This window comes from Sciurus vulgaris, assembly GCF_902686455.1.
Source record: "Sciurus vulgaris genome assembly, chromosome: 11".
NCBI classification, from domain to species: Eukaryota; Metazoa; Chordata; class Mammalia; order Rodentia; family Sciuridae; genus Sciurus; species Sciurus vulgaris.
Genome location: NC_136472.1, coordinates 25,070,523 through 25,083,366, shown reverse-complemented (window position 1 = coordinate 25,083,366; position 12,844 = coordinate 25,070,523). Strand labels below are relative to the sequence as shown.

The following is a 12,844-nucleotide window of genomic DNA, read 5'->3' as shown; positions in this document are numbered from 1 at the left end:
CCCATGTACTTTTGTTTTGACATGATTCACATAAAGGGGAGGAATATTCTCTTTTAACATGACTTGGATAAAGAATCAGTGGTTTTAGAGTTTTGCTATTAAGCATGGTACTGACTGGGTTTAAGAGTCATTCCTTCACTTTATATGAAGAAATATATATATATAAGCATCTTTCAGAAAGTGATATAGTATTAACTAACTCTGCTTAAGAACCTTTTAAAATTAACTTATTATTTTTATTTTGGACCTATTTATGAATATAAATAAAATTTCCAATATTCAATTATACTTGTCCTTGGAATGTTAATTTTGACCATCATGCAGAAACAAGAGATTTACTATGAGAAGTTAATAAACCAGAGACAAAGTAACAATGGTTTTTGAACACATTTGACAGTAAAAAATAATTAATGGGAAACATTGAGAGATGGTAGACAAATTGATCTGTTGTCTGTTTCTATTTACAACTGTAAAGATATATGCATCCAATACCTGACCACCTAACTATGCAAAAGAAATATTGGATCTGAAGGTAGAGATAAACTCTAGTGTAAGAATAGAATGAGGACTTATATTGCCCACTTTCATTAAGGGACATATCATGTAGACAGAATACCAACCAAGAAACCTCAGATTTAAACTCCACTGTAAACCAAATGGACGTAACAGATATTTGCAGAACATTTCATATGACAACTGCAGAATATGTGTTATTTTCATTAGCACACAGAACATTTTTCAGGACAGATCACATGTTAGGCCACAAAATAAATCTCAACAGATTTTTGACATATCAAAATTATATCATGTATCTTCTCTGACTATAACAAAATAAGAAGCCAATACCAAAGTAAATTGTGGAAGTTGTGCAAATACATGGAAATTAATCAACCAAGTTCTGGTTGCATGAAACAACAAATGGATTAATGAAGATAGGGAAGTAAAAAACTTTTCAAAATCCTCAAATTGACATAGAACATTCATAAACCTATAGGATGAAAAAAAGTCATTACTGAGAAGAAAGTTGAGAGCTGGGGAGACAGATTAGCCTGAGAGCACTTGCCTGGCATGTGTTAGATCCTCAGCCCTGAATATAAAAACAGAATGAATAAAGTTTACACCAATAAAAATCAAATGATTTTGAATAATAAAAATCACAGAATGAAAAACATAATAAATGCTTTTAAAAGTTCGATCAAAGTTATCTTTAAAAGTTAAAACGATTAACAAAATTTTAGCTAGCCACGTTAAAAACAAGAAAGACCCAAATAAACAATATCAGAGATGATAAAGAAGGTATTGCAACTGACACAACAGAAATATGGAAGATCATCAGTGATTTTAAAAAAACAAAGTACACACCAACAAATTGCCAACAAATAGAAGACACATAAATTCCTGTGCACATACAATACTAAGATTGAAATGTGAATAAACAGATCTAAGTAAAACAATATTGGGTAACTGCGGGGGGCACCTGGCTCTCCTTGCAGTGCTTGACAGAGTTCCACTCAAGGATGATTGCAGAGACTCATCCTAAAAGGATTGTAGCCAGATGTATGCCTCCCTAGCTTGGATGTTATTCTGTGGAGTTTTCCTAATAATATATTACTCACTTCAGTCTGAGGATCTTGCTAGAGGTAATGGGAATAATTCTACAAATTTCCAGAAAAACATCATGGAGACAAAACACATGTTGAAACCCTGTGATGTTAACCTCACTACAGGAGAATGTTTTTATTATGTTAAAAACCAAACACTGCATTTACTGGCACAGCCAGAACCTGTTGGGGCACAGAAACTTATAGATAACAGTGTTTCCCCAAGTTCTAAACACAAAGCACCTCCCACAGTAGCTACTAGATATGGACTAGCTTATTTTATCTATGGCAAGCCCCTGGTACCCCCCTAAAGGCAAGTCCTTAGAGAAGATAGATATAGATCTCCCCCTGTCTCCTACAGGGTGGTTTAATCCAGATGATGGTTTTGTTTATGTGTGGTGGTAAGGTAAAAGAATAAGGTTTCACAACATTCCTTCCTTCCTACAAAGAATATGTCACCCCTATAATAAACGTTGGTACATAATAACCATTGGGACCGCTGCCCTCCTGTAGCACTTAATTCAGCAATTCAGATAATTCAGATATTAACCAGATGGACCTAGTAGAGATGGTCACATGACATTATTTGTCTATCGCTTTACCGCAAAAGTAATAAGAATAATCTTAGGTCACATAGAGTTTAGATATTAAGGTAATAAACATTGTATTGACATAGTTAGATATTCTTAAAATAATTGTGATTAAGTAAGGATAATCTGTAAGGTTACTGTTTTCTCATAATCCTTTGGTAAAAACAATTTCTGCCTATGCTTTGGAAACTTCTTTGATTTTATTAATCATAAGCCTGTCATCATAGCTTGAAGAAAAATGTATATAAACCCAGCCTTCCCCAGAATAAAGTGGGATTGATTGCACCAGAACTAGAGTCTGTGTCTTTCATTCTCCATCCATTGCCGACGCTGTCTCCCGCACCCCGTTTACCAGTGTGGAACCCATGGACTCCTGCTAGGGCTGGACCCTGGCAGGTAACAAAACTCAATCAATAATAAAAGTCACCCAAGAAAGAAAATAAAATTCCAGGACTGGTTGGCTTGTTTGAATTCTATCAAACATTTTTGGAGGGGAAGGTACTGGGGACTGAACCCAGGGGTACTTAACACTGAACTACCTCCACAGCCTTTTATATATTCTTATAAATTTTGAGACAGGGTCTTAAAAGATGCTGAGACTGACCTTGAACTTGCAGTCCTCCTCCCTCAGCCTCCTGAGCGACTGGAATTATAAGTATGTACCATTGCACCTGGCTCTACCAATCTTTTAAGGAAGAACTAATGCCCCTTGCTCTCTGTTTCAAAACTTTAAAAAAAATATTTATTTTTTTTGAAAATTTTTTACAGACTGTATTTTGATTCATTGTACACAAATGGGGTACATTATTTCATGTCTGTGGTTGTGCACAATGTAGATTCATACCATTTGTGTAATCATACATGTACATAGGGTAACGATGTCTGTCTCATTCCACCATGGTTTGTACCCTTGCCCCTTCTCCCTATCTTTTCTCTCTACATAATCTAAAGTTCCTCTGTTCTTCTCTTACTCCCCACCCCCAACTTAAACTATTATAATGATATAATTATATCAGTTTCCACTTATCAGGAAAAACATTTGGCCTTTGGTTTTTTGGGATTTGCTTATTTCTGTGTTATACATACACCATGGAATACTATTCAGCCATAAAGAAGAATAACATTATGTTCCAAAAACTTTTGAGAGAAGTTTTCAGACTCATTCTATGAGTTTGGCCTTACCCTGGAATTTGCATTTTTTTTTCAAATTAGATGTTTTCTTCATAACACTAGGCAGTCAGCTACTCTTTCTTGGCAAGACCCAAGTCCTCTTCCTCTAGGGATTGTTCAAAGGAAGCAACCTGTTCAGGAGAGATTACTTCATTTGAATTCATTCCAAATATGCTAGCAAATTAATCTATTAGAAATAGAGATGATATAAAAAAGTCATAGATGATATCTGCACATTTAAAGGGAAGGATTATTTTTCTGTTAGAATGATCCAAGAGATTTCTGAAAATTCACATTCTCCTCAAGCTAGAATATATCTTCTGTTAGTATCTAGCCCTTTGTGTCCCATTTTCTTTTTATAGTCATGGCTGCTTAGAGAAGTTTCCAGAAGATCTTGGTTTTCTGGGATGAGATTGTGCAGATATAGGGACCTGTTTGAATTAGGAAGGAAGGGGCCTTAGGAAGATGCTTTTGATCTTCAGCAATGAACTGAAGAGTTCTGTGTCTCCCTATGAGAAAACTCCATAATGAGCCTTATAATGAGGTTACATCTCAGTCTTTGCTCTGGTAGGTAAAGTGCTTATTAAATCAGCAATGAATCTTCATAAACACTCAAACTCAAGTACTTTTGTTTTCTTCACAATAATTGTCTAAAACAGACAAAAATATCATGTAACTAATTTTAGAGTTGTTTGACTTTTTGTTTAATTGTGCCATCAAATAATGGGTTCAGGCAAGTTAATCTTGATGAATGAGATCATTTTTGTGCTTTCTGATTTTACATAAGAGTGAGATTCATTGTGACATATTTGTGAATGCACATGACATAATTTGATCAATTTCATTTCATCCTTTTCCTCCCCTCTGCCCTCCTCCATCTTCCTCAGTTATACTAGTCTCCCTTTTATTTTCATGAGGTCCCTTTTCTTAAAAATAGTTTTTTTTTTTCTAGCTTCTACACGTGAGAGAGAACATATGACTCTTGACCTGAGTTTGGCTTATTTTACTCAACCTGATGCTCTCCAGTTCCATTAGTTTTCCTGCAGTTGCAATTAGGTCAGTTTTTTAGATAGTTTTGCGAGCATAGCATATTATTTTCTATGAAGACATTTTCCCAGCAGGTGAGAATATTCAACCACATTTGTGCTGACATTTTAAAATGTTTTTATATTCAAGGTATTCACTTGGATACATTTACACTTCTCTGAGAGATCGAGATAATGGAGATCTCTGGAAATACTTTTGCTGTAGCCACTTGATACTCTTCATGAATCTACTGATTAGTCATGTATTATCATGTTCTCTAGAAGGAATCATGGGTACATGAGGCATTGCAGGCACCCTCAGTGAATGAAGCATTGAGTTCTGAAGCCAGGACAAGATCCAAGATGTAAGTTCTTGGAACAACTGAAAATGAAGACTCTTTGAAAAGTCCTGTGATCTATTGAAATACAGCAAATATCTTAAAGGTCATGTGTTCTCAAAGGAGGTATCTGAAATGGGAAAATTAACTTGGCAATACAGAAATTAATTAAAATGTACCAAGTATATTTGATTTAATGTTACAGCCTGATTTATATTTATTTTTTATTTTGCCAAATGACAAGTGATACATGTTACATGTACAAGAAATATTTCAATGTATTTATTACTTTATGAGATAGTGTATTTTACATATGTAAACAAAAAGTATAATTACTTCTAGAACATTTGGATTAGTGAATTTAAAATTGTACATCATACCAAGCATGTGATAATGTAAGGGAATGAATGTCTGTTCTTTCCTGGAAGCACACAGGGTCTTTACTGTGTCAGCCTTGAAATTATCCCAGTAAACATGGCAGAGATAGGTGCATAAAGAAACCCATGCTCAGGGAAGTACCACGTCAATAGTCACTGGAATTTTTAAAATTATGATAATAAAGAATTATATATGGTGATTTTAAATTGTAAGAGTATCATTTTAAGAGCCTTTTTCTTTAAAGCTATATAAAATTATTTTTATGGTATAATGTTAATTCCATTGTTTTGGTGGAAAATATAGTAATATTATTTTTTCACTGTTTACAGTATCAGGTCTTTGACAACTTAATATATTCATGTAATTTATATAGTTTAGTTTTATACATTTACGTAGTGTATATAGTATAGTTTGGGCACTCTGCTTTTGCTGTATGGTCTACAGAATATTCATCCTGGTGAAATCCTATATTGACAATCAATGACAGTAAATACACTAAGCACTGCAGGAAGTAAGATGTGAAACAAAGAGAATTGAGCATGGACTGCCTTATACCCTTGTGTTTTTAAGAGTTGTGCCTTTATCAGTCTGTAATGTTAACATCCACAGAACTCCAGAATCAGAAAGAAGCAGTAATGTGAACAAGACGTGTAGAAGGTTCATCACAGCTGGACTCTAGAGAAAGCTCATCTTGTACATGGTCTCCTCACTACCAAATCCATGTGAACAGCATCATTTCACTTGTTTTCTGTCTAAATATGTTCCTGCACAGGTAAATATTGCTAGTCCTTATATATAATGAAATAGATAATTCTTAGACATGCAGTTTTATCTTATACCCCCAAATGTGTTCATAAGTTACAGGAATACTGTTCTTTAAATCCTGGACTCCATCAATAATTCTTATTGATTGATACAGATTCTAATTTGTTTTGATGAAATGGTCACAGTGAAATATTGAAGAATATTAATAATAGTTCCCATTCATTTAGATTTTACCAGGTGCTTAATAGAACTCATTCTAAGTACTTACATGTCAGAAAAACACTCCTAAGAGGTAGATTTGTGGATATCACTATACTAAAAATGATGAAACAGAGGCACAGGGAGGTGTATTCTGTTGCCCATGTTCTCATGCATAGCAAGTGGATGAACCTGGGATTGCTGCAGAATCTACATTATTCATCCAGGTGCTCTATTTTCTATTCATGAGTGTCTCGGGTCCTACGTTGATGACCACTGAATGAGAAATTTAGAGTCATTATTTAGTCACTGTAGTTATTACATCTATTTATCATGAGCTAGCACTTTCAAACAATAATAAACTTGGGTATTTTATTTGATTATACAAACCCTAAAGTTTAAAAAGTAAAAAGAATAGGGAAAGTTAGGTCAAAACATTTATAAGGTTGTAGGCGGAGAGGAAAAAATTCTGATTTCATTCCCTTCATTTTCCAATGTGAAAATGAAGACATATTTGTAATTGCATTTAGAAAATGATAAAAACTCATGCCTTCTCGTGCGAGGTATGGACTTTCCCTCGGGTAGGCTGCCTCTTGGAATCTCCATGATGCAGTGTGCACTCTCTGTACTCAGAAACATTAGAGAAAGGCTTGCCCCACTGTTCTCTGACTTTTCAGTTTCCCTTTCTTCCTTCCTTACCGCCCAGCTCACACCAAGAGTTCTGAAAACAATGTCCTAGCAGCTGACACAGTAGGTGGTGATGGTGACACTGAAGGGTTAGTTCAGTTAAACTAAAAATGTTTGCTGAAAATCAGGATAGTGTGTGTGAATGAGTTAAGAATTATTCAAGGGCAAGGATAAAATTGAGAGGATTATAGCTCCTGAAAATGTTGACATTCCGGACCCCATGATGTAACTGGTACACAGGGAAATGTAATCTCTCATTTTTGCAGTTATTTGACCCAGTTCAGGTCCAGTGTGAAAATATAATGAGAGGTGTATGAAGACTGAATGTCACTAAGACATGCACAGTGGATGTTGAGTAGTGCACTCTCAGAGTATTGAGCTAGATTCTCTAGAAGAGGTGATTTTTGGTGCTACAGAGATTATTTTGTAAAGTTATTCCCTGCGAATACAACCAACTCAAAAGACTGACTTTACATCACTTTGTATATTTAGGGTTTATTCCACCATTATTCAATAGGAATCTTAAAAGCAGATACTCTTTTCCTGTTCATTATTTGCTTACTTTTGTGCCAAGAAGACGATTGAAATAAATATTAAATGTATGAATGACAGTAGTGCCTTTGTCTACCCTTCTCCACAGAGACCCACTGAGATCTTAAGATAGGACCTCTTACTTGTAAGTCCAACAAAATCATCCAAAAGGAAATAATGATTGTCAAGGGAAGGTCTATTGGGCTCCTTGGAAGAGGACCTGAACAGGTGCTCACTGAGTGTTCACAGTGTGTTCACCACTGCAGAAGACAGAAAGATGAAGGTGTGCTCCATGACAGAGGGGATTCACGTCCTGTTCAGTTCCATGGCAGGTGCTGTTGCCTGAGATCTCACCTTTGAAACAAGCCTCATGGGAGAGTGAATGGGACAGAATAACAATGTCACAGAATTCATCCTCCTGGGCCTCACCCAGGATCCTGATGGACAAAAAGCATTATTTGTCTTGTTTTTACTCATCTACATTGTGACAATGGTGGGCAACCTGCTCATTGTGGTGACTGTCATTGCCAGCCCCTCCTTGGGCTCCCCCATGTACATCTTCCTTGCCTATCTGTCACTCATGGATGCTCTTTATTCCAGTGCCATCTTGCCTAAGCTGATTATAGACTTACTCTGTGATAAAAAGACAATTTCCTTCCCAGCATGCATGGGCCAGCTCTTCATAGAACACCTGTTTGGGGGTGTTGAGGTCTTCCTCCTGGTGGTGATGGCTTGTGACCGCTATGTGGCCATCTGTAAGCCACTGCACTACTTGAGCATCATGAATAGGCAGGTTTGCCTTCTCGTGTTGGTGGTGGCCTGGGTGGGAGGTTTCGTACACTCCGTGGTTCAACTTGCCTTTGTGTATAATCTCCCCTTCTGTGGTCCTAATGTCATCGACCACTTCATCTGTGACATGTACCCATTACTAGAACTTGCATGCACTGACACCTACTTTATAGGTCTCACTGTGGTTGCCAATAGTGGAGCAATCTGTATGGTCATTTTTATCCTTCTCCTGATCTCCTATGGGTTCATCCTAAACTCCCTTAAATCCTACAGCCTGGAAGGGAGGCGCAAAGCCTTGTCTACGTGCAGCTCCCACATCACGGTGGTTGTCCTCTTTTTTGTTCCATGTATTTTCATGTATGCTAGACCTGTTTCAAACTTTCCCATTGATAAATCAATGACTGTAGTTTATACTGTCATTACTCCCATGTTAAATCCTTTAATATATTCTTTAAGAAATGCAGAGATGAAAAATGCTATGAAAAAACTCTGGTGTAAAAAGCTAATTACAGATAGATTAAGAATGCCCCCTGCTCAATGTGATACTAATTCTAAAGTAACAAACAAGCAGTAAATTCTGATAAAGGGTCTAGTCAACTCTCAGTGGATGCTGTAGATATGCTTCTCTTTATTTTTACCAAACCAGAGTATATTATTCTTTCAGATTAGAGTCAAACTAATAGAGAGTATCTGGAACCTGAAAACACACACACACACACACACACACACACACACACACACACAAGTTTTATCCTATTACAAGTACGGGTAAATCTAAAGTTTGTTCTTTATTCCATCATTTTAATAAATCATTTGTTCTATAATATTATTATATCATCTTAGAATGCTATATTATAGTTTTACATAGCTCCAATAATATAAACAATTTATTTGTAGATCACATACACACTTACCTCAAATATCATTGACATCATTGAAACTACTTGAGTGTACATTCCTGATATCATCCTCTCTCCCTAGAAGTAAATCAAATGCTAATCTTTTTGTTAATTATTTTAAAAATTATTTTAAATGTTTTATCCTTTTTAGTTATGTCACAACACCAAGAAACACCTTGACTTAATCAATCAAACAAGCATGGAACCTAACCTTCTCCATTTAAATCTCCAGCAATCCCCTACTCTCGAGAGTCAGTTGCCTCCCTCAACTCTACTGACTCCTCTTGAATCCCTTTACAGCTATTAAAACGTTTAGCTTTAAATTGTATATTTTATTAAACTATAAAATTTGTATTTTCTTATAATTTTCATTTATTAAAATTGCTGTATATAGAGCACAGTTTTCTTAACTTTCTTTTTGTGTACCATGGTAACTTTCTAAGATTTGATCCTATTGCTGCTTGTTGCTTTATTCTGATCATTTTCCTTCTGAGTTATGCCCTGTGAGCATGTGGTGAGTTATGCAGCCCATTTGGTTCTCTAACACCTGGACTTCCTTTTTCTTTCACACGTACTCTTTCTATGGATATCTTCCAAGAAATTACATTGTATTAAGTAGGATATTTACACGTTCACTTGTATAGATGATTGCACATCATGACTCACGTTGCCATTCCTTGTTTTATTTTTAAATTCTTTTATTTTAATTATTTTTGTTATGCTAATTAACAAGTAATGTACACTATCCTTTTTATTTCAGTTAAGTGTATTACATATGATGTTTCCAATTTAATAGTTTTACTTTTGAAAATATAAAAGGGAAGTATAATAGATAACGATCAACTTTAAAAATATTAAAATCAGAACTTATAGGATATGAGAAAACTGCAGGATAAGCCTCTCCATTCCTCACTAACCTTCCAGTGCTACTACCAGATGCAGACACTGAACTGTTTTTAAGGTTCTTCAAGGATTTGCTTTTAATAAATATGAGTGTATTCATATAGAGACCTGAGTGATATTTTCCTGTGTATGAAAGTTGCACTGGATGTGGTGTCACAGACTGTAATCCCAGTGACCTGGGAGACTGAGGCAGGATCACAAGTTCAAAGCCAGCCCCAGCTACTTAGCAAGGCCTTAAACAATTGATTGTGGCATTATCTCAAAACAAAAAAATAAAAAGCGTTGGGGGTGTGACTCAGCAGTTCAGCCTCTCTGGGTTCGATTTCATGTACCAAAAAAAACACCAAAGTTTGCATTTACTTCTCAATCTCTTGAAGATCTAGTTCACAGATTTATTTTTCTACTTTATTTTCAGTTTTCCCTTTACTGAGTTATATTCCATTATGAAGGAATGACATGTTCAGTGTTCTTCAGGTTGTTCCCAAAAATTTATACAACAAAAACTTTTTTTAATATATCAAGTGAGTTCCTAGGAGATGGACTGTTGCTGATGGCATACATATTTAAAATGTTGATCTTCAAAGTTATTGCCAAAATGCCACCTGAGATACACTACTGCCTAGATCCATTTTGAGTTGAGTTTTGTGCAGGGTGAGAGATAGGGGTTTAATTTCATTCTGTTGCGTATGGTTTTCCAGTTTTTCCAGCACCATTTGTTGAAGAGGCTATCTTTTCTCCAATACATATTTTTGGTACCTTTGTCTAGTATGAGAAAATTGTATTTATTTGGGTTTGTGTCCATATCCTCTATTCTGTACCATTGATCTACCTGTCTATTTTGGTACCAATACAATGCCGTTTTTGTTACTATTTCTTTGTAATAGAGTTGAAGATCTGGTATTATAATACCCCCTGCTTTGCTCTTTCTACTATCATTAAGGATATTGGTCTGAAATTTTCTTTCCTGGATGTGTCTCTGTCTGGTTTAGGTATCAGGGTGATATTGGCTTCATAGAATGAGTTTGGGAGAATTCCCTCCTCTTCTATTTTATGGAATACTTTGAGAAGTATTTTTTTTTTTTTTTGCAATCTTTATTTATTTATTTATTTATTTATTTATTTATTTTTATTTAAAAATAAATGGGATAGAAAAAGAAGAACAGACCAGCACCAAAAGTAATAGAAGACAGGAAATAGTTAAACTCAGAGCTGAAATCAATGAAATTGAAACAAAAGAAACAATACAAAAAATTGACAAAATAGTTGGTTCTTCAAAAAAATAAACAAAATTGATAAACCTTTAGCCACACTAACAAAGAGAAGACGAGAGAAAACCCAAATCACTAAAATTTGGAATGAACAAGGATATATCACCACAGACACGGTTGAAATAGAAAACATAATTAGAAGCTATTTCAAAAATCTATACTCCAAAAAAATAGAAAATTTCAAAGACATAAACAGGTTTCTAGCGACATATGAATTACCTAAATTGAACAAGGAGGACATACACAATTTAAACAGACCAATTTAAGTAATAAAATAGAAGAAGTCATCAAAAGCCTACCAAAAATGAAAAGTCCGGGACCAGATGGATTCTCAGCCGAGTTGTACAAAACCTTCAAAGAAGAGCTCATTCCAATACTTCACAAAGTATTCCATAATATAGAAGAGGAGGGAAACCTCCCAAATTCATTCTATGAAGCCAATATCACCCCGATACCTAAACCAGACAGAGACACATCGAGGAAAGAAAATTTCAGACCAATATACTTAATGAACATCGACACAAAAATTCTCAACAAAATTTTAGCAAATCACATACAAAAACATATTAAAAAGATAGTGCACCACGATCAAGTGGGTTTCATCCCAGGGATGCAAGGTTGGTTCAACATCAGGAAGTCAATTAATGTAATTCACCATATCAATAGTCTTAAAGTCAAGAATCACATGATTATTTCAATAGATGCAGAAAAAGCATTTGATAAAATACAGCACCCCTTCATGCTCAAAACACTAGAAAAAATAGGGATAGTGGGAATATTCCTTAACATTGTAAAGGCCATCCATGCTAATCCCATGGCTAATATCAATCTAAATGGTGAAAAACTGAAAGCATTCCCCCTAAAAACTGGAACAAGGCAGGAATGAGCTCTTCTTTAAAGGTTCTGTAGAACTTGGCTGAGAACCCATCTGGTCCCGGACTTTTTTTTGTTGGTAGGCTTTTGATGACCTCTTCTATTTCATTGCTTGAAATTGATTTATTTAAGTTGTGTATGTCCTCCTTGTTCAGTTTAGGTAATTCATGTGTCTCTAGAAACTTGTTGATGTCTTTGAGGTTTTCTGTTTTGTTGGAGTATAGATTTTCAAAATAGCTTCTAATTATGTTTTGTATTTCACTCATGTCTGTTGTGAAATTTCCTTGTTCATTCCAAATTTTAAAATTTGAGTTTTCTCCCTCTTTCTCTTTGTTAGTGTGGCTAAGGGTTTATCAATTTTGTTTTTTTTTTTCAAAGAACCAACTATTTATTTTGTTAATTTTTCCAATTGTTTCTTTTGTTTCAATTTCATTGATTTGGGCTCTGATTTTAACTATTTCCTGTCTTCTACTACTTTTGGTGTTGGTCTGCTCTTCTTTTTCTAGGGCTTTGAGCTGTAGTGTTAAGTCGTTTATTTGTTCATTTCTACTTCTTTTGTTGAATGCGCCCCATGAAATAAATCATCCTCTAAGTACTGCTTTCCTAGTGTCCCAGAGATTTTGATATGATATGTCTTTGTTCTCATTTACTTCTAAGAATTGTTTTATTTCCTACCTGATGTCTTCTGTTATCCATTCATCTTATAATAGTGTATTATTTAATCTCCAGGTTTTGGAGAAGTTTCTGTTTTTTATTGTCATTTATTTCTATTTTCAATCCATTATGATCTGATAGAGTACAAGGTAGTATCTCTATCTTTTTGTATTTG

General features: G+C 35.0%; 1 protein-coding gene across 1 annotated transcript; it reads left to right on the top strand.

The window, feature by feature from the left end:
• Positions 1–7,665: 7,665 nt before the first annotated feature.
• Positions 7,666–8,646, top strand: LOC306638506 (olfactory receptor 4A5-like; the record flags this gene model as incomplete). The annotated part of the gene is made up of 1 exon (XM_079101749.1): positions 7,666–8,646. The coding sequence occupies one exon, from the start codon at positions 7,666–7,668 to the stop codon at positions 8,644–8,646; it is 981 nt and encodes a 326-aa protein (XP_078957875.1).
• Between the last annotated feature and the right edge of the window lie 4,198 nt (positions 8,647–12,844).